This window comes from Phoenix dactylifera, unplaced genomic scaffold, assembly GCF_009389715.1.
Source record: "Phoenix dactylifera cultivar Barhee BC4 unplaced genomic scaffold, palm_55x_up_171113_PBpolish2nd_filt_p 000261F, whole genome shotgun sequence".
Taxonomy (NCBI): domain Eukaryota; kingdom Viridiplantae; phylum Streptophyta; class Magnoliopsida; order Arecales; family Arecaceae; genus Phoenix; species Phoenix dactylifera.
The window spans coordinates 21,844-43,208 of record NW_024067752.1 but is presented as its reverse complement, the minus strand read 5'-3'; the positions used below and the strand labels follow the sequence as shown (position 1 = coordinate 43,208).

At 39.4% G+C, this 21,365-nt stretch overlaps 2 protein-coding genes across 3 annotated transcripts in view; one reads left to right on the top strand and one right to left on the bottom strand.

The window, feature by feature from the left end:
• Positions 1–5,945: 5,945 nt before the first annotated feature.
• The window catches only part of LOC103717330 (alpha-glucan water dikinase 2), a 30,664-nt gene continuing 15,244 nt past the window's right edge, over positions 5,946–21,365 (top strand). The window contains exons 1-16 of one of the 2 annotated variants that reach the window (XM_039117694.1): positions 5,946–6,477; positions 6,574–6,683; positions 6,782–6,860; positions 6,966–7,057; positions 7,152–7,305; positions 7,479–7,811; positions 7,890–8,000; positions 8,135–8,233; positions 15,588–15,722; positions 16,270–16,358; positions 16,573–16,707; positions 19,435–19,597; positions 19,683–19,772; positions 19,851–20,036; positions 20,722–20,784; positions 20,889–20,951. In XM_039117694.1, the coding sequence (XP_038973622.1) occupies positions 6,397–6,477; positions 6,574–6,683; positions 6,782–6,860; positions 6,966–7,057; positions 7,152–7,305; positions 7,479–7,811; positions 7,890–8,000; positions 8,135–8,233; positions 15,588–15,722; positions 16,270–16,358; positions 16,573–16,707; positions 19,435–19,597; positions 19,683–19,772; positions 19,851–20,036; positions 20,722–20,784; positions 20,889–20,951 (1,983 nt within the window). In that variant the 5' untranslated portion in view covers positions 5,946–6,396. The remainder of the gene's footprint in view (positions 6,478–6,573; positions 6,684–6,781; positions 6,861–6,965; positions 7,058–7,151; positions 7,306–7,478; positions 7,812–7,889; positions 8,001–8,134; positions 8,234–15,587; positions 15,723–16,269; positions 16,359–16,572; positions 16,708–19,434; positions 19,598–19,682; positions 19,773–19,850; positions 20,037–20,721; positions 20,785–20,888; positions 20,952–21,365) is intronic. The other variant, XR_005507712.1, reaches the window with a different exon arrangement.
• LOC113461902 lies at positions 10,071–13,789 on the bottom strand. Its single transcript, XM_039117695.1, has 4 exons — positions 11,785–13,789; positions 11,578–11,708; positions 11,424–11,499; positions 10,071–11,325 (listed from the first exon to the last, which is right to left on the bottom strand). The coding sequence occupies exons 1-4, from the start codon at positions 13,514–13,516 to the stop codon at positions 10,082–10,084; spliced, it is 3,183 nt and encodes a 1,060-aa protein (XP_038973623.1). The 5' UTR covers positions 13,517–13,789; the 3' UTR covers positions 10,071–10,081.

Below are 21,365 nucleotides of genomic sequence, written 5' to 3'. Positions count from 1 at the left end.
ACTGTTCCTTCTGCCTCAATGATTTGCACGGATCAAAGAAGCCTTCGAACCCAGAATCAGTATGCAGCAAGCCCGTTGATTGAAAGAAAAATAGCAGAAAGGGAGAATAGAAGTTCTCTGCTTTCGATTGTGTCCTTTGTCTAATCCGAAGAGGTCTATTTATAGACTTCTTCGGGACAGACGCGACCCAAAACCGATCCAACGGTCAAAACTGGTAAGAAAGTTTGAAAAAACACTGGAAGTAGGGCCAGCGGATGTGAGGTCGGTTGCGAAGAGGTGCAAGTGAGGAAGCAACATGGCTCTTCGCGCCTTGGGTGCGAGGCACAGCCCACACACCTCTTGGCTCATTGCACCTATGGTCCGACCTCGGCTCTTCTGGGCTCATCGCACCTGTGGTCCAACCTCGGCTCTTCTGGCTCCTCTTGGACGAGCACGAGCGAGATACGACCGAGCAATATAACCAAGCTGCCTCTCCTTCACGTAAATAAATCATCCATATGAGAATATAAAAAGGAGGGAAGAGAGAGTCGAACCAACAACCGCATCCACCTCAAACCAACACACCAACCATCCACACCATACTCCCTTCTTAACCTATATACATAATATATACGTTTTAAGTATGAAAACTTTTAATCATTATTTAACAAAAAATCTAACATTCCCCCACCTGATTAAAATGTTTTCAAAACTTTATAAAATCAAAAATAGTCCGGGCTTGTTTATGTCACGACTTCAATAAAGGTAGCTTGCGGCTTTGAACCTTTACTTAGCGAAAGTATATTTTCATCTGAAAGGTATAGTGGTAGCTAAAAGCTTTGAACCAAATCCTTTGGTTCAGATTTCTATATACTGTACCCATAACAAATGCAAATACTGGGTTCATCATAGGTGGTGCTCTTTTTTTTTCGGGCCTCATGCACCAATATCTCAGTTTCATGAGTGCTCTAGGGGTTAAACCCTTATCCCCATAGACTGCGGCCACACAATCACACTCACATAGGTGAGTCCTCTAAGGGTGCTCGCAGCACAGCACCTTGCCATAGACTCGGACTCATTCAGAGTTTTAAACTCTTTCGTATACCTCTGCTGTATTTAGCACTCACATCATAGGAAGAGACCAAATGACATAAAGTCATTTTATAATAGTGCTAACTAATTATTAAACAACTTATTTTTCCGGTTGAACCTTTCGTCTTGGAATCTCCAGCCAGAATAGGTTGGGTTGCCATTGTCAATGATTCCTTATGGGTTTCAGTCTCATCCCCTTTGATGTTTCTATGACTTTGCTTCTAGCCAGTCCTTTAGTTAAAGGATCTGCTAGGTTATCTTTAGATCCAACAAATTCCAAAGTTAGGATATCATTTTTAATTAGGTATCTAATAGTCTTATGTCTCACACTAATGTATCTTCTGTTTCTCTTGTTATACTCAGTATTTCTATAAGTATTAATTGCAGCTTCATTATCACATAACAAAGAGATAGCAGGTACAAGCTTTTCCATCATAGGTATTTCAGACATAAGATTCTTAAACCATTCTGCTTCCTGACTTGCAGAATCTAAGGCTACAATCTCAGCCTTCATAGTGGATCTTGTGATCACAGTTTGTTTGGATGATCTCCAAGCAACAGCTGCACCACCCAACATTAATATGTTTTTACTAGTTCCTTTTCGATTCATGAATCAGTGATCCAACTAGCATCACTGTATCCTTCAAGTACAGTGGAAAATCTTGAGTAATGTAAACCATAATATATTGTACCTCTCAAGTATCTAAGTACATTATCCAGTGCTTCCCAGTGACTAAGACTAGGGCAACTATTAAACCTACTGAGCTTTTAGCATAAGAAATGTCTGGTCTTCTTGTATTTGCAACATACATCAGTGTCCCAATAATTTGAGCATATTTCTCTTGGGCCACTGGATCACCTTTATTGCACTTCAAGTTCGAACCATGCTCATAAGGTGTACTCACTGGTTTACAGTTGTACTTATTAAATTTCTTCAATATTTTCTCAATATATTATGATTGATCAAAAATTATACCATCAGGTATTCTGGTAATCCTGTTACCAAGAATTACCTCTGCCTGACCTAATTATTAGACAAGAAAATTTTGATATCAGTCACCATATTCATATCAGTACCAAAAATTAAAATATCATCAACATATAAACACAAGATAATACATGAATCATTTTCTAACTTAGAATATAAGCACTTATCTGATTCATTTGCTTTAAAGCCATAAGAAACAATTATTTTATTAAATTTTCTATGCCATTGCTTAGGAGCTTATTTTAAACCATAGAGGGATTTGACTAACTTACAAACTTTTCTTTTCTGTCCTTGAGCCACATATCCCTCTAGCTGATCCATATAGATCTCTTTCTCTAAATCACCATGAAGGAAGGCAGACAATAGAGTTTTCATTGTCATATCCTCGGTTTTATGTTTTAGGGATAACCCAAAGTCTTTCCAAGAAGGTGGGAGCTTGTCAATAGTACAAGCAACTTGAAGGCTCTCAGCTATACCCATTTTCCTTAAATCTAATTCATAATAAATCACTGTTAACTCATGAGCATGGTCAACTACAGGCTTGGTGTCAACCATCTTATAAGACAGGAATTGACTAGCAGTATACTTGTCCATTCCGGCATCTTGGATACCATATTTCTTATTAAGATCATCCCAAATCTCTTTGGAGGTTTTAAAAGTGCAGTAGACATCAAAAAGGGGATCAGTAAAATAGGACAGAATCCTTCCCCTACACAGGTAGTCTTTCTTCTTAAATTCCTCCAAATTACAAGTTCTAGCCGGTCATTTTCTTCCTCATTTGGAGGAGAGTCAAAAATTATGGAAAATAACCTAAGTGTGGTTAAAAAGATTTCCATATTCTGTCTCCAACGCTTAAAGTTATTTCCATTAAATTTTTCAGGAGGAACCGGGTCACTTGCATTGGCCATTGGGGTAACTCTAAGTACTAGCTTATTATACGTATGGAATCTACTTCAAGAATGTTGGGAATAAACTGTCCCAGAATTAGTAAAATCTAACATATTCTACTTCAACAAATAATAGGCAGAAATAGGCTTAGAGAAAATAAATAGAAAAAGTGGAAAAATGAAACCTGAGATGCTGAGGCGTGGTATATTGGTTACTTTTCTTGAAGTAGATTTCGCCGTCTTACAGTGCACTAGGCTTGGATGGCATTCTACTCCTGAGATACAACAGCCTCTTGCACTGTTCCTTCTGCCTCAATGATTTGCACGGATCAAAGAAGCCTTCGAACCCAGAATCAGTATGCAGCAAGCCCGTTGATTGAAAGAAAAATAGCAGAAAGGGAGAATAGAAGTTCTCTGCTTTCGATTGTGTCCTCTGTCTAATCCGAAGAGGTCTATTTATAGACTTCTTCGGGACAGACGCGACCCAAAACCGATCCAACGGTCAAAACTGGTAAGAAAGTTTGAAAAAACACTGGGAGTAGGGCCAGCAGATGCGAGGTCGGTTGCGAAGAGGTGCAAGTGAGGAAGCGACGTGGCTCTTCGCGTCTTGGGTGCGAGGCAAGCCCACACACCTCTTGGCTCATTGCACCTGTGGTCCGACCTCGGCTCTTCTGGGCTCATCACACCTATGGTCCGACCTCGGCCTCGGCTCCTCTTGGAGGAGCACGGGCGAGATACGACCTCGGCTCTTCACGCTTCGGACGAGTACGCGTACGAGGTGGGTCGGACGAGCGCAGGCGCAAGGAACCTCGGACGAGCAGGGCCGAGCGAGCACAGGCACATGCGCAAAGAACCTCGATAAAAAGGAGGGAAGAGAGAGTCGAACCAACAACCTCATCCACCTCAAACCAACACACCAACCATCCACGCCATACTCCCTTCTTAACCCATATACATAATATATATGTTTTAAGTATGAAAACTTTTAATCATTATTTAACAAAAAATCTAACAGATTGTGCCAGGGTCGACCCCAATTCTTCTGGGGTCGGCTCTAACTCTGATTTTTTGCATCTTAAGGTTAGTTTAGCACAGGAGACCAATAAAAATATTGCAATTGATTTTGAATGCTTGGCACATTAAAAAAAAAAAATCATCTCTTTGACTAGTAAAAAGATAGAATTGCCCCTTAACAATGAAACTTCACTCTTAACTTTGTCAAATTGAGATTTAGGTTTTTCCTCGAGTTCTTCTAATAAATTTATCCTTAGATGAATTCTTTAGAGTTGTTTTAAACGCACAAAAAGTGTATCAAGAATGTATTGAGTATATATCGCTTCTTTCTTCCTTGGGTGTTTATATAGTTGATCAATTTAGTTAATGGCATTAGCACTTCCATATGGCCTTAATGACTTTGTAAGCATCAAAATAACACTAGGATTCTCAGTTAGTCATTAGGACTTCCAATGTATTTATTATTTTTTCTTACCTCAAAAATATATAGTAGAAAACCAATAGGTATTTATTTCCTTTCTCAACTCTAAAGTACATAGTAGAGACTCCAAAAATCTACCACAATATTTTTATTCTTTGGATCCCCTCTATTTGCCTAGCCACTTGTCATGGGACCTTGCCTTCAAAACCACTTTGCCAAATCCAAGTAATATGGGATTCTAGTGCCATCGCCCTTAATCCATATGTTGATCAAAAGTTTAATCCACTTTACAATTCCTATCTATAATGCCATGGACTTCCACATACAATTTCTTAGAAGTACAGAGCCCACACCACCTCCAAACATCTGTTAGATCTTCTACTAGATCTTTTTGAATGTGACTTTTTTCCCAAAGAAGCAACCAATGTGTGGTTTTGACAAATGTTTGTGATCTATGGCATATGAATAAGATAGATTAGTTCCAAATGAATTTGAGATCTTAGATTGATGTTTATCAAGGGACCACCAGAGCAATGTTTATCCCATCTCTTTGATTCCCATCTCCCCCTTTCCTGACAACTCATATGTTTGTAATATATCTGTGTGTGAAGGAGTCCAACTTAGCCTCATCTCTTGTGTATGGCATTGGATTGTGGCTTTTTGTTCTTTTTATAACATGCAGAGAAGTTACATTGGCTTTTCTTAGACATGTCATATATGTAGCATCAAATTCCCCAAATGATCTCCTTCTCTCTAACTAGCAGAGATGATTGCATGTGTTTCTCTCAAACATGCTGCATATTGTATCTAATAAGTTTCAGCCCTTTGGTATTTGATATGTTTTTGTTCTATTTTCTTTGATATTTTCTGGCAGCATGATTCAAAGAACTCATTCCTATGAAAGAATAGTAATTATGTTAAACATTAATTTATCATTATATCATAGATATGCAAGAGCAATTTGGGGACCCCTCTCATATATACCGCCATCTCAATTTGTTAAATATAAGACTTCGTGGTTTGTTAATTATAATCTTAATATTTTAGGTGGTTAACAATTATGGGCTATAATCTATAAAAGTGTCAATTAATGGAAATTATATCCCTAATAAAAAGCCACTAGTTAGACAATTTTTGTGAATATTTTGTTAAGTTCCTCAAGATCTTCTTTATGTTATTCTCTCTAAATTATAGATGGAAATTAAATATCTAACCTATCGATCATTAATAATATTTAAAATTATTTATTTCGATTACTAAACTAAAGAAACTGTTTATATTTTGTTGTTATTAGATTGTCGTTTATATCATTAATACTATTATATAACATGTTACTATTTATGTTTTTGATCCTCATATTTTTAAAATATTAGGGGTCATTATCATTGGTAGTTTTAGTTCATTAAATTGAAAGTTATTATGTTGGGTATCATATACTAAATTATTATTATTTTTTTAATCCTATGTGATTCTACCCGCTTGATCAAACCTAATAAATCACCCGCGGTCATCCAACCGATTTAACTGTCACCGCTCCCTCGTCTTTTCCAAAGCCCAAATAAACCCTAACCCAAACCCTAACGTCCCTTTCCTACTTTCTCCGTCTGGATCCATCTCCGGCTCCTTCTACTCAATTTCACCACGGCTCATCACAGAACCAGATTCTCCAATATGCAGAACTCTCCTCTCGTCCGTTGAATACCTAAGGCGGCAATGGATTCCTCCAGCTCTTTTATCGTCGCTTTACTTTTCCTTTTCTTCACCTCTTTATGGCCGTGGAATGAAGCATCTGATCCCCTGCCGTGCTTCTTTTAATCCCTCGAGGCTTTATATAAGAGGAACATGTGATTTCGATTTCCATCCTGTCTTTTTTCTTCGTCAGAGGAGAGAATTTCCTAGGACTACCTCTGCTCCCTCTTATTCTCCGTAATTGTATTGTTCTGACTACTACTAATATATAAAAATTACTTCTTTTATATACTTTTAGTGTTACTTGTTAGAGACGAGGGATAAAAATGTCATCTTTGAGCACCACCAACCGTCAGCAGACACCTGCTGTTCATCGTTTTGAGCTCGGGGAAGGAATGCAGCTCAAGGTATACAGACTCTTTGATGTATGAGTTATTCAAATGAAGAAGTTGGTATTCTTGGAGTTTCAATGCCATTTTGATCTCTCTGCGTCCATGTTACAGGTTAATGTATCTAGAGCTTTGGATGGCTGTAGTTCGGTTATTGAGATTCAACTTATAAACTGCTCAAGGTCCTTGATTCTTCACTGGGGATGCGTCTATAGTGGACAGATGTGAGTTTTTACCTGCAAAAATCTTCTTTAGTTATTGGATTGGAATTGGGATATGGTATTTAAAATGAGCAATTTAATTATTTTACATCTCGTAATAGAAACTGGCTTCTTCCCAATAATTATCCTACGGGGACCAAAATATACAAGAGAAGTGCTCTGCAGACACCATTTTCAAAGGTTCTGATTTTATATTACAGCTTGTTATGAGTAGATTTCTTATGCTTACAGTTGAGCATCAAAGAGTATGTCGTTCTAGCGGTATGGTTTGAATTTGAATTTCAGAGAGGAGACATCTACTTGATTACAATTGAGTTGCGGGATCCCAAGATTGATGCCATTGAATTTGTTCTGAAGGACGAAAGACAGCATCGGTGGTTGGTTTCTTTAACACTTAATTGCTCACATTATAAAGATTATATGACTCATCTTTGGAAGTTATATAATGTTTTACTACCTGATTTTTCCTAGGTTTAAACTGAGCCAAGGAAACTTCCGAATTGATATACCCAAGGTCGAGGCATGTGATTCACATTCGTCAATACCAAAGGATCTGGTAGAACATAAAGCATATTTAATATGGGAGAGTAGAGGCAGACCTAAGAGCTCACTTCAAGAAAAGAAGGTTCATTATTCATAAAGAAACACTTAGCTTTTCACTTTAAAAGTTCCGTCTTCATTGATAAAAAGAAAGAGGATGGTTTTGTGTGAAATTTTGTTAAAATTGATGCTACAAGAATTATGAATTAATTTCCAGCTGTTGATGCACTGACAATGAAATTATATTTAACCATGCAGGCAGACTATGATGCTGCTTTTGAAGATATACAAGGACAATTATCAAAGGGCCTTTCCCTTGATGAAATTAGGAGTAGTCAATGTTTAAAAGAAAGTCCTGTCAAGAGGGCCTTCGATTATAAAGAAACACCTATGGCTTCAAAAAATTCATTGTCATCTTTTTATCACAAAAAGCATGATGTGAGCCAGTGGTTGACCAAAAAATCTTTACATAACAACAAAAGTGATTATTTTCATCCATCAACTTTCTTAAATCTTGTTGAGAAAACAATGGGAGGAGGAGACAATGCCAACCTGAGACAATCATATAATATTGGAAGTAATGAATTAGTGGTAAGCACTAATGACCCATTCACTGTTTTTTACTTTCCTGCTGTGCAGTACAGTTTTCATACAGCCTCGCACTTTCAGGTCCTCTTGAAAAGTGGCAGAGGGGAGTGCCACATCATTCTTGCTGTCAATCTGAAAGGGGCTACAGTGCTTCACTGGGGAGTATCAAAGATGTCAGCAGGAGAATGGTTGGTAAGAATGGACTTTTCATCCATTTTAGCACATGTGAAGGAGAAAGGCTTAAGCTACAATTTTTACAGTCATTAGTTAGTAACATGAACTTGCTTTCACTCATTTTACAAATATTCTGATGCTTCTTGATGAAGGTCCCTCCATCAGAGATATTACCGGAGAGATCAAAGCTGCTAGATGGAGCATGCCAAACTTATTTCAGAGAAATATCAAGTGGACATGAATCATTTCAGGCAATATTCTTTACTAGTTCTTAAATTTGTTTTCAAGTTATCATATTATTATCTTAAAACATCGAGCTTTTGTCAAAATGCTTTGTCATGTTTGACTCAATTGGTTCCAGATTTGTGCAGCAGTAATCTCTAAATCAGTCTGCTCTTGAAATGGATGAAAACACAGCACCATCTGAATTTTGATTCTACATTTCTACTTTTATGCATGCATGCTATTATTAACACGTTGCAATATATTTTGTGATATAATATTCAACTAGTATAGTTTGCTCTAATCAAAAGAAGGGTGGAATGACGAGGAACTATATCAAGAGGCAAATGCAGTCCTGGTGGCACCCATGGAGAAATCATAACCGCATATTGGCAACTTATTTATTTATTATTTATCTATTTATTTTATTTTGGAACATCTTGTTATCTGCCATGAGGACAAAATGTTGTGGTATCTTTCTTTGCTTTGGATCATTTTGGATTAAAATGGGCATGAAGCTAATGAATTTTTTGTTTAAGAAAAAATGGTTAAAAGTTATAACTTATAGTATTTAATGCTATATTTCTTACATAATAATGTACGCTATAAATTGGTAATCAATTTTGTCATAATGTGATGATAGTAAATAAGTTGGGCCACATACATTATCATAACTGAAACTAAAATTTTGTAGCTATATTATAAGAATCTGAAATCATGGACAATGACCAATAATGTTTGTTATTAACTTCTTATTTGTATTTCTAATGACATTTTGTAGTCTTATTTATACCTAAGCAATTTCTTACGAAATAGGCAGAAGTAAATACTAGTTTCAGCATCTGCTGAGAATCTGAGATCATCAGGTCAAAAAGCCAACTAATTTCAAGTTTGTAGACTGTTTTAATGAACCATGAATCAGGGGCACCACACTCAAGATGTAAAGGGAAGAAATTCTATCTAGAATGCTTCAATAACAACTTTGTTACCAGCTACGACTTGTACTTGTATGGTACCTTTCTCTAATCTATTTAGTTTAAAAATAGTTAGGAGGCCTTTAGATTTGAATGCTTGATGAACATTGGCATGACACTTGGAAAAGATTTTTAGGATAGCTTAGATGGTCTGTATCCTACAAACAGAAGTCCAATTTCTTAATTATGATGGATTTTGGTATACCAAATAATCTAACTCTGCCCACAATTTTTTTTTACTGAAGATTGTAAAACCTAGCAAGGAAAATCGTAACCAGCCTTAGTTGTAGGAACCTTCTACACAAGGTATGGGCATGCTTCATGAACTAGAATGTGCACCTGCTTCTTAAGCACTTTCTTACTCTGAGAATTTCTAAAATGTCAATTTCTATGACCTTTACCCAACTTTGGGAACTAAGCTGGTAGGATAAAACATTAACATTCACGAATCAAAAAATAGAAGGCACCAAAATAAAAGATAATGGTCAATAACTAACCAAAAGCTAGTCATAAGATTGTCTAGCATCACAACATCAAAGGAAGAGGAGGGGCAGAGATAAATAGTAAATTGATATGGATCTGACATTGCGGTGAAAAAATAAAAGGTTGCAATCAAGGTTCGCGGTACCGATCGTACCGACGTACCGGTCGGCTCCGGTATCGGTACGGTACCGTTGCCGAACCGAGCCGAACCGATACCGTACCGATAGGGTACATTTAGCGACCCATCGTCGTTTTTTTTTTTTTTGGAGTTTTTTGGATGTTTTTATGTTTAGGTTTAAGGTTAAAACTAGATGATGCAACTTATTACTTCCAAATGATTCAAATAGTGAGATGAAGAACATAAAAAAATTTCAAATTAAGATACAATCAATTACATACGTCTAAATCACTCTCGAATATCTAAAATCGGGTCGAATGGCGATGCTTCTCGTCAATATCTGGATCATCAGCATAATATGGAGGCAGATCAACCCATCCCTCTAACCAAGCGGCATTGTAGTCTTGTATGCTCAATCCTCGAGGAATGCGCGTTGGATCATAAGAACTCTCGGATCTCTCGCTGAAGCTCTGGCTCTGAGAGGTGTCTTGATAAGGGGCCCATCCGAATATGCCGGCACTAAAATCCGATCCGTAAGATCCTCCGGGCTGCGCAGGATAGTAGCTACCGGAAGATGACTCTGATGCACCATATCCATAGGCTGGCTGAGGCCGCTGATAATAGGAAGACTCGGAACTTGATACATCAATGGATTCGACTCCATATGGAAGGTCATCTGCAGCTGCATTCTGGCCTCTTGAACGACCTCGAGGAGCTCTTCTTCGATATGCAATGGTATCTGACCGGCCTATATCAGACGGCCTACCGTAGTCCGTATCTTGTGTAGCATGTGTAAACTGAGACTCACCGGTGTATCGAAAACTTCCCTCCGGCTGTGTCTCATAACTAGTACCATACTGTCCTCCACTTCCTCCATGGCTAGTAGATCCATCACCACCAGAATCTTCATCGCTGCTGGTCCAAGTCTCCTCCTCGACACTCTCCATTGGGGCCCTTTCCTTTCCTTTTCTTGTTTGTTGGGATTGACGCCCTCCTGATCGAGTCGACTGGGTAGTAGAGCGTCCTCGTCCTCGTCCTTGCATGAGAGGATCATCTCTCTGAACGGGAGCATCGGACCAGCCATGCGGTGACTGGCTCCCCTCTAGCCACGTCATATCAGCTGTAGGAGTGCGTGGAATGTTGCGCTCAGCCCATTGCTGTGGATCGACCATAGCCTCGGTGGCTATGATACTGGCTGGTCGTCGAGGTGATCCCGGCTCATCAAGCTCGGGCTCCTGCTGCTGGGCCGCAAGCCAGTCGAGCATAGGATTATCATCATCATCTGTAAAAGTTCTATAGATGGGATCTGCATACTTGAGCTCCACTTCCTCTTGAATGCATTTTAGCCTCAACCGTAGATTGTAGTGCACATAAACTAAGTCGTTGAGGTGCTTTTGTATCAAACGGTTCCTTTGTTTGCTGTGGATGAGGCCGAAGGTGGACCAGTTGCGCTCACAGCCAGTCGAGGAGACCGTTTGGGAGAGAATCCGGATAGCTATCCGCTTAAGATTTTTTGCGGATCCGCCAAAATGAATCCACCATTCAGCTGCAAAAATATTGAAGATAATTACATTCTATATATATGATGGCCTCATAGTTGAAGATAATTCAGATGCAAAAATGTCTTGCAGATTTGTATTGTACCTGGATTCATAGTTGTCTTGCTCACGACAGCTGGTCGCTGTCCAAAGCTGTGGCTACCCTCTCTAAATAATTTGGTCTGTGGAAAGAAGCTTGTTGTAGTATGTCAATAATATAAGATCTGATATATTTACATATGTTACTAAATCATAGTTACCTCTTCTATACATAACGCGGCGACTTCTGGATCAGGCTCCATCTTATAAATAACATTACGCAGAGCATGAAGAAGTTCATCATCCATACCAATTCCACTCTCGTACTGAAACCGGGGATTCAGATAGTATGCTGCACATAGATGACACCATCTTAGTATAACTATACAAATATATCAATCAGTATAATTATCAATATTATCGCTTACCTGCTAGATGCAATTTCCTACCCATTTGGGCTCCCCACCGCCGCTCAATGATGTCGATGTACTCCTGGGCATGGGCTACATCTGCCTCCATGATCTGAGCCTTTGCCTTCTCCATCATGTGATACAAAAAGCCCATCTGGGGATACCTCTCGCTATCCACGGCCCGCAGCAATTCATATAATGGTTTGATAGCCTTGACTATCGCATTGGCCCGCTGCCAGAATGACTGCCTGCTTACCAAGTCTTCCATCCTGCTTCCTTCAGTGCCGGCCTGGGCATATCTACTTTCCTGCCACTCGGGACTAACAAACATCTGACGTAGGGCTCCTTTCTTCTCGATAAGGCTATCAAGTGCAATGTAATTCGTAGCAAATTGTGTGACTCCTGGTCTAAGAATTTCTCCCCCTGCATACCTTCTCATTAATGAAAGAACCCAAGTATGGCTATAAATATACCTGGTGATGCGTTGGGCTATCTCCACCGTATGTTGCACCCTACGGATCTTTCCAACATCCATCAGGATGAGGTCGATGCAATGTGCAGCACATGGGGTCCAGAAAATTTGTGGTCGCCGCTCCATCAAGACCTGCCCGGCCAACTTATATTGCGGTCCGTTATCAGTGACGACCTGCACGATATTCTCCTCTCCAATCTGATCAATCACCTCCTCCATAAGTCTGAGGATGTATGAGGCGTTGTGCACCTTATCCGAAGCATCAACTGACTTGTGGAAGAAGGTCTTCGTATCACAGTATGTCAGAAAGTTGATGATGGCCCGCTTTGTCGGACCGGTCCAACCATCACACATCAGAGTGAGCCCATATATGGGCCACTTGCTTTTATATGAACCAATCCAATTCTCTAGCTCTTCCTTATTGTTGTCAAGAAGCTCACCGTAGATGTCCCTCGGACCTGAAGGATCAACACCGGGACCGGCAGTCTGTATGACAGAAATGGCAGACTTGTAGTATGTATCGTCTGCAGCATTTGCTGGAATGTGGCTGAAGTGGAACCAGGATCCAATAGCTCGCCACATATCCTTCTTCTTCTTCTTCTTCCACATTGTGTCTACTCTTTGCTGCTTCGAATCTCTTCTGGGGAAGGCATGCGGATCTACATCATGGATTGACGCACCTGGTGGAATCCCTCCGGAAGACTTCTTTCGGCTACCAAAACCACCCAGGATAGATGCAATCCGGCTACGTCCTCTGCCCTTGCCCTCCCTGACTGATGTTGTCCTTTGAAACTCTGGATCTTGTCTGCTTCCACCAGAACCGGCGCCCGACTCAAAAAACGAGGGCCCAAATCGAGCCCGATGCCTCGCCACCTCCTCCTGCTGCCATCGATCATCCAGACTCGCCCGCATGGCAGCCTGGATCTGTGTCTCCTCCTCATCTGGACCCTCGGCCTCCTGTGACTCCATCAAGTGATAGGAAGGTGCTTCTGCAGCTTGGCGTTCCACCTCCGCTTTCTGCTTGGCAGCCCTCTCCTTGGCTGCTTTGATCTCAGCGAGGTTTTTCCTCATCAGCTGACGGATGGTCGGTGGGCACTCCGAGCATGCAGATATCTCATGAGAATTACCGGCTAAGTGCTGCTTTAATCTGGTTACTCCTCCTCCTTTGAAGCATTTGTGGCAATAATTGCACTGAAACTGGTGACGTTCACCGAGCATCTTCCCATGCTCCCAGCCAATATTACGCTCTTGGGGTTGCCCTCTCCTTGATGGCTCCATTCCTACGACCACATTAATTTTTTTCAATTTTTATTTTTTTGTAATTAAAAATTAATTTTTAAATTTATTAATTAAATTATAAATTATATAAATTCTGTAAAAAAAACAGTTAATGTCATTGAATCATTGAATCATTTCCTAATTTTTGGCAATTAAATTAAATTATATATCAACAACATATAAAAATTTCAAAACGAAATGGAATCATTGAATCATTTCCTAATTTTTGGCAATTTTTGACTTAATTTTTTTAAGCAATTTAAATGAAATATTAAAAAAACAATGTAGGGGAATTTTACCTTATTTTGTTTTTGCTGGATTTTTCTTCAAGAAAAACGACGCTCTCCGACCTTTCTAATTTTTTTTCATGCCTTTGTCTTTTCCTTTCTCTTCTTTTCCTCCTCCTTTCTCTTTGCCTTTCCTTCACTTAAGCTGATGCACTTGTGGCTTCAGCCTTCAGCATTCGGTTGGCTTTTATAGCCAACCGTTGGGTCACTGTGTCACTTTGAAAAGTGCCACTGTGAGCCACAGCGCGGCACTTTCGAAGTGCCGCGCGAAGTGCCGCACAAAGCGGCACTTTCGGTCGCATTGCCGCACAAAGCGGCAATTTAAACCTCCCGCTTTCAAAGTGCCGCATAAAACGGCACTTTGAAAGCTCAAAGTGCCGCACAAAACGGCACTTTGAAAGTGCCACTATGGCACTTTCAAAGTGCCTCTGCCAGAGGCACTTTGAACCAGCGCTGTGGCACTATCATAGTGCCACAGCGCTGGCACCTCATTGCCAGCACCGAACCGGTGCGAACCGGCTCGGCTCGGTTCGCACCGGTTCGATCATGTACCGGTGCGAACCGAGCGGTTCGCACCGGTTCGAGCATGTACCGGTGCGAACCGCCTCGGTTCGCACCAGTATGGTGCTCGAAACCATCGGTTCCGACCCATATTGGGTCGGAACCGATTTACACACTGGAACCGGACCGGTTCCAGTCGGTACCGGTCCGGTTCGGGCTGAACCGACCGGTACAGGTCGGTTCAGCAGACCCTGGTTGCAATAGAGAGGGAAGTATGTATTAGTATTATCTGAGTACTATATAATTCTGACCAAGGATGGGAGAACCCATAACGACAAGTATGCCGGCCAACGACTGGTACAATACGGTATTGGTCTGTATTGTATTGAACCGTGGTGAATCAGAACCACAAGGAGGGAGAGTGAGAGGACCAGAGAGGAAGAAGGAGAGGAAGGGAGAGGGAGAGGGAAGAGAGGAAAAAGGAGAGGGAGGGAGCGGGGACTCACCTGGAGGCACAAATAGATTTGTAGAGAGGCTGAAGAGATGCCTAGAGGCACAGGTCCACCGACATACTAGCACTAGTTGGTCTCCTTGGTTTGACATCCATAGCCGGAGAAAGACAAAGAGTAGGAGAAAGGACAGACGGAGGAGGAGGGTGTCAACGGCGGCAAGTGGAGGTGGGAGAGGTGAGAATTTCAAAGGGTCTGCACAGAAAGAGAGAGAGAAGGGGGGCGGAGGAGGGGGGATCCACGATGGGGCAACGATGGATAGGTTTCGAGGGACACAAGGCAGAGGTAAGGGGGGTTGGACGATCGTGTCTTAGGGGGCAAGGGGTGGAAGGGCTATTTAATCGAAGGCTTCTCTCAAACTAGGGGGCCATTTTAATTGGGTTCAGCCTATTTATTAAGATGACAAGGCAAGCCATCCCAATTCCCTGCCGGTTTGGTTCGTTATGCTCTGAACTGGGCAGTTCGGTGCGGTATGGCCAACCATGATGGTGACCAAAAAAGAATGAAATGGTCATCCCTATGTTGTTACAAGTTTTAACTTAATGACGTGCTCTAGTAGGATATTGACTCTAGTATACACTTGCTCCTCGGGTTCCATAAATAAATTGAACTTGAGAATATCATGTAATTAGAGATAATTTATAAATGTTACCTTTTGCAGAATATAATATAGGTTATATATTCTATTCACATAGAACAAAAAGAACTAGCAGCATCGTACTTAACCATATTGTGTATTTCACGAGTAAACCTTTTAATTTGTCTCGTATGCAGTTTGTGGACATCAACCTCAAGAGAAGCAATCTTATGGGAGTGCAATTTGTGCTGTGGTCTGGTGGGTTTTGGTTGAAGAACAATGGTTCAAATTTCTATATAAGCCTGAAATCAGTGAAACTGACACCTGGAAAGGTCTTCTACATACTACCCACAAGGATATCCTTCTTATTTCTTTAAAAATTATGTTCTTATTGTTTACTTGCAAGTCATAGTAATAATTATTAAAATACATTCTTTTCTTCTACATCACCACCTCATGGTCTATATATCATAGGTTTTTTAATCTTTTAACTGCTGAAGAATCAACTACTTTCTGTCAAGTGCTTTTATAATCACCACCATCATCAGTGTATTGAATTTCATCACGTATTTAAGTGTTGTTCAGTAGTGTGATATGTGCCATGCCCATTTCTAACAAGCATGTGGCATTGGCACAATACCTGCGACATGTCAGTACTTGGCTTACTGCTGTACCAGTATGTGCCAAGCATGCCAAGCACTGGCACAGAATGACAAGACTTAAGAAATACTCTGCCAATACCAGGCCGGCGCACCGCAAACACAGAGTACTTCAGTTCTTGAATTCATTCTTGTTGCCTCAGTTGAAAACAGGTAAATTATGGCTAAGAGTTTATCTCAGGCCATCAGATCTGATATTGCAGTTCTTTGTTTTATGCAGGGTGAAGGGGATGGAACAAAAATTTGCAAGTGGTTGCTTGATGAAATATCTGAGAGAGAAAAGGATGCTGAAAGATCATTAATGCACAGGTATCTGCAGTAGATTGTTCTTGTGGCTGTCCAATCTCCATGGTCTTTCTATGAATTTTCAGACTTATTTAAAACTTGTTCGAGAAGACAAGTGTTGCAGAGAAAAAATGTAGCTGAGATAGTGCATCTTTGCATTAGATCTTGTGAAAGGTGTTACAACTTAAATTTATTGAATTCAGAAAGATGATGCATGGTGTAATGATACTTTATGCAGATTCAGCATTGCAAAAGATTTGACAGAACGATGTAAAAATGAAGGGGAGTTGGGTCTCATTGGTATATTGGTATGGTTGCGGTTCATGGCATGCAGACAACTTTGTTGGAATAAGAACTACAATGTGAAACCACGGTAGTTCAATGCATTTTTCTCTTTAGCTCTCAAACTTTCATAATTTATTTATATTTGTAAATCTTGATGAAGTATTTGCAGTTTCTACGTATGTTATATTGTCTAACTGTGTTGTATCTAGCTGGAAGCCTTGTTGTAAATTGAATCTAACATAAAAATTAACCTGAGCTAGCTAAAAGAGCCAACTGAGCGTGAAGAAAGTATTTGAAATGTCAACACTCAACAACATAAACCGACACTATTATATGTCAATTGTCAAGCAACAGTGCATCAATTATATATGTTTTCTCGTGTCTAACAGGTTTAACTATTTTTTTTATTAATTTCCCTTGGGCCTTCCCCTAAAGACTGACAAGTAAAATATGTCATCTTTAGGCTTCAGCAAGGTGCTCAAGGTCCATGATCCTATCCTTAATTCCTTACAATGTTCTCTCACATAAACTACAGAACTATCTTTTTGGTGCTTGTGAAAATAGAAATGCTTGATTTTACAAAGGGTTGCATAAACTTTCTCTTGTAGTTCCAAAGTCTATTAGAAATGGAACATTGCTGTAGGTTTTTATGGTAAAGAAACAAAGTTATTAACAGTGTCTTTTGTGATATGAATTTAAAATAGAAACCTTTTCCTTCTGGCATGTAAGTGTGAGCAAATCATAGATAAGAAAAAAATAATATGCAAGCACACACAGTTGGGACTTGGGACAGAATGACTGTCGAACACCAAAACTCATGTTGCCCAACTCCTTGACAAAAGACGACTTACCAAAATGATTGCCCCAAAGTGGGCAAACCATAGAAAAGAAAAATAACATGCAAGCACACACAGCTGGGATGAAAAACATTTTTTTGTTGATGTATTTCATTTAAAGTTCATTCATATGTTCGAAAAATAACTTGCATCACTTGCATAAATCTGTAAATTAATTAAAAAGGTGATTTACCTGCCACTACTTTTATTCATGTTTAAGGGGTTTGTTTCTACAAAGTTAAGATTTCCTTCATTTTCCTTGTAAAAAGAAGAGATGCATTAAATCCTATTAACTTTTTTTATGCAAGACTTCATAGATAGATAAATTCGCAAACATATGTTTTTCTGATGATCAAAGTCTGCCGAATCGGGTTGTACTGCTCAATTCAGGTAGTACGGAATCGACCTGGTGTGAAATCGGGCCAATGCATCACTTGCATTGGCCGAAATCGGTCATTTTTAGGCCGGAACCAGACTGAACTGGATGGTTCCATCCGGTTCGATGCGGACTTGGTGCGAACCGATCAGTTTGCACCAAGTCAAGGTGCATCGTGGCATTATTGCCACAGTGTGGGCGCTGGCTTTAAAAGCCCAATGGCACTGAAGGGGGAAGGCCCGAGAAGGCCTTTCCAACGGTCAGTCCACACAGAGCCAAGGCTTTTTCTTTCCGAAAAATCCACAAACACCAATTCAGGCTATCAGAAGGAAGAGCCAAGGCTAAATAAGATGCGCTTCTTCTCTCCTATCTCCTTTCTTTTTTTTGGGGAGCTTGAAAAAATAGCTCAAAAATTGCAAAATAAGAAAAGATTATTTCAAATTTTTCGATTTGGGCTTGATTTTTTTATATGTTATAGATCTATGGACGATGTATATGCTAACATAATTTTTTTTAATTTTTGGATTATATATAATATTTAAAAATTAAAATATATATTTGGATTAAAAATGGATAATTTTTTGGTGTCCATTCATTCAAGTTTTGATGCGATCATGCACACAGTAGCCTAGGCCTAAATTTGAAAAAAAATTGAGAAATAAGTAGCATTTGATGCATCCTCGAGCCTCGAGGGCGTAGAAAAATATATGTAGCATCCATTGTTGGGTTCTAAATGGATCCATTATTGGGTTCTCCTATTCGCTCTCTTCCGTTCACTCTCTCCCCTGCCTCCTCTGGCTGGTTCCGGCCCAAAAATTATCGATTCTGGTTTTGATGCGATCATGCGCACAATAGCTTAGGCCTAAATTTGAAAAAATTGAGAAATAATATGATACATCCTCGAGGGCCTAAAAAAATATATGTAGCATCCATTTTTATAGAGCGAATTGACCCGGTTTCACACCGGATCGGTTCAGTACCGCCTGAACCGGGCGGTACGACCTGGTTCGGTAGACCTTGTTTTCATCTATTATGGTGTATTCAAATGATCAATGTCATGCTTACAAATTTTATGACTTTCCAAACATGTCCAGGCCTCATTACTGTAATATAGAGAGGATGAAATGGCCACCCCTATCACTAAAACAGAACCCCGCTTTTCATCTTTTTCCTCTTCATTCCTCCAACTTTTTTTTGGTCTTCTCTCTTCTACATGTCAGCTTTAATATTTTATTATGCTGACTATTATTTGTCTCTTCCATAGAAGTTATTTAGCATCTTGATTAGCTATTAGAACAAGCCTTAATAAATTATTGATTTCAACATGTATGCTATTTAATGTCTCTCAAAATTCTTATTTATCTTACAATTTGAATTTCCAATATGCACAATTTTTACCCCAAAATTCATCTTCTTCTCTTACAAATGATAATATTCTATTTTAATAAGCATATATATACATGTTATATAATATGTGTATGAATATGTATATATAAATGTATCTATGTATGCATGTACATTTCTGCATTAATGGGGAAAATTTCATATGACAATAGTCATGGGCCCTTGTTGTTGAAATGTAAAATGGGTGGTTTTGCTGCAGAGAAATTAGTGCGGTTCAAGATAAGTTCACTGATTTGTTGGAAAGAATATATACTGAACAACAAGATCATAGAGAAATCTTGAGATTAATTTTGGCAACTGTAGGCCGTGGAGGTCAGGGTGACCTTGGGCAACGAATTCGAGATGAAATACTAGTGCTTCAGGTTTGGTTCTTTATGTACCCACATTGATTGGTTGTCTCTCAATTTTAATCTGCAATCTAATTTTAATTTTATGTTACTAATTTAGAGGAATAATCACTGCAAAAGTGGTATGATGGAGGAGTGGCACCAAAAATTGCATAATAACAGCAGCCCGGATGATGTTATCATATGCCAGGCAAGCCTCTAAATACTATTTAATTCTTTAGAAACTTCCAATAAATTTGAAGCAATTGTTATCTTTGATTTGTATCAGGCTCTATTGGATTATGCTAAAAGTAATTTTGATATAAATGTTTACTGGAGAACATTGAATTCAAATGGTCTGACAAAACGCATACTTGCAAGCTATGACCGACCCATTGTTTCAGAACCTCAATTCCCTGCGGAAGCTAAAGAAGGACTTATTCACGATCTTGCAGCATACCTGAAGACGCTTAAGGTTTGTTTAAAATGCTTCTTACATGGAAATATATAACTGACTCCTAGTGTCTTTTCACCTGCACATTGAAATGAGGATCTGTCTAAGCATTCTCCTCATTTTTCTATTCCATTCATTGGTTCCTTCTGTGTTATGGTAACTAGGCTGCAAGCTGAACTATTCATGAAAAGCTAGGAATTAGCATAGAAATCTGCTTGTTCAGGCTAGCTGAGCTGAAGAGGCCTACCTTGTAAACAAGCTGAAATGAAAAGTTGAACAAGTATTTCAGGGGCTCCTCTCAGACATTATCTCACTCAAATGCCATGAGCCAAGATTGCTTGTCAAAGCCTAGCCTGAACACCCCTTTAGTACTCAAAGTCTCAAACAGCCTGATTCTTTGTGCTGTAGGCTTTTTTTGAAGCCTTATGGTTAATTGGGGGGTCTTATTTGGTGATATGCATCATACAAATTTTGCTTACCAATATAAATCAGAATCAAACAAATTTTTTGGCACTCAAAAGGCTTAAGTATAACTTGCAATAGTATCTCAGTTGGGATCTGGTGCACCTATTTCCAACATCTAGTTTCAAATAGCAACCGAATTATGTAGTGTCAGCCTTCTGTTATTAACATCATCTGGTGCCTAATAAGTTTAATTTCTTAGAGCAACATCTGAGACCTTTCACTCTTTGCATGCTTTGCATAGGCTGTTCATTCAGGTGCTGATCTTGAATCTGCAATTGCCACTTTCTTGGGCTACACATGCAAGGTTAGTTCGACAGTTTTTAGATTGAAATGTCATTACTTCCCTCATCTTCTCGCGTCTTTGCAGCTTAAGTAATTGCTTATATTGTTTCTTAATGTTAATTACAGGGTTATGACTCTATGAACATGGGAAAAAGTCATCATGCCAATTGTTTATCACCAAAGCTACAGGTACTTAATATATTTCACAGAAGGATTTTTGCACATGTATCTATAGAAAGCTGCCTATTTGCACATATTTCCCCGTCAAATTTAAAGTTACACATATAACCCTACAGATATTGGTAAACCTGCATATGCACCATTCTGGTTAATTGTCATCCAGTGACAATTTAAATCCATCTGTTAATTAGTTTAATGATTATTTTGGCCTTTAAAGAATAATTTGGAGTCTTTTCTCATTTTCAAGAGTATGAGGAAAGTATTTGTGCTTTTGTCCCCTATCCTTCCATCCCATCATCAACCAAACTCCTCCATGCCTACTCCATGGGTAATAAGTTTCCTAGTGTTGGTGCAGAACCAACTCTGTCAACCTCAGTCCGAAGACCTATTTGCTCATCAGTAATTCAACGACCAAATCCCCAA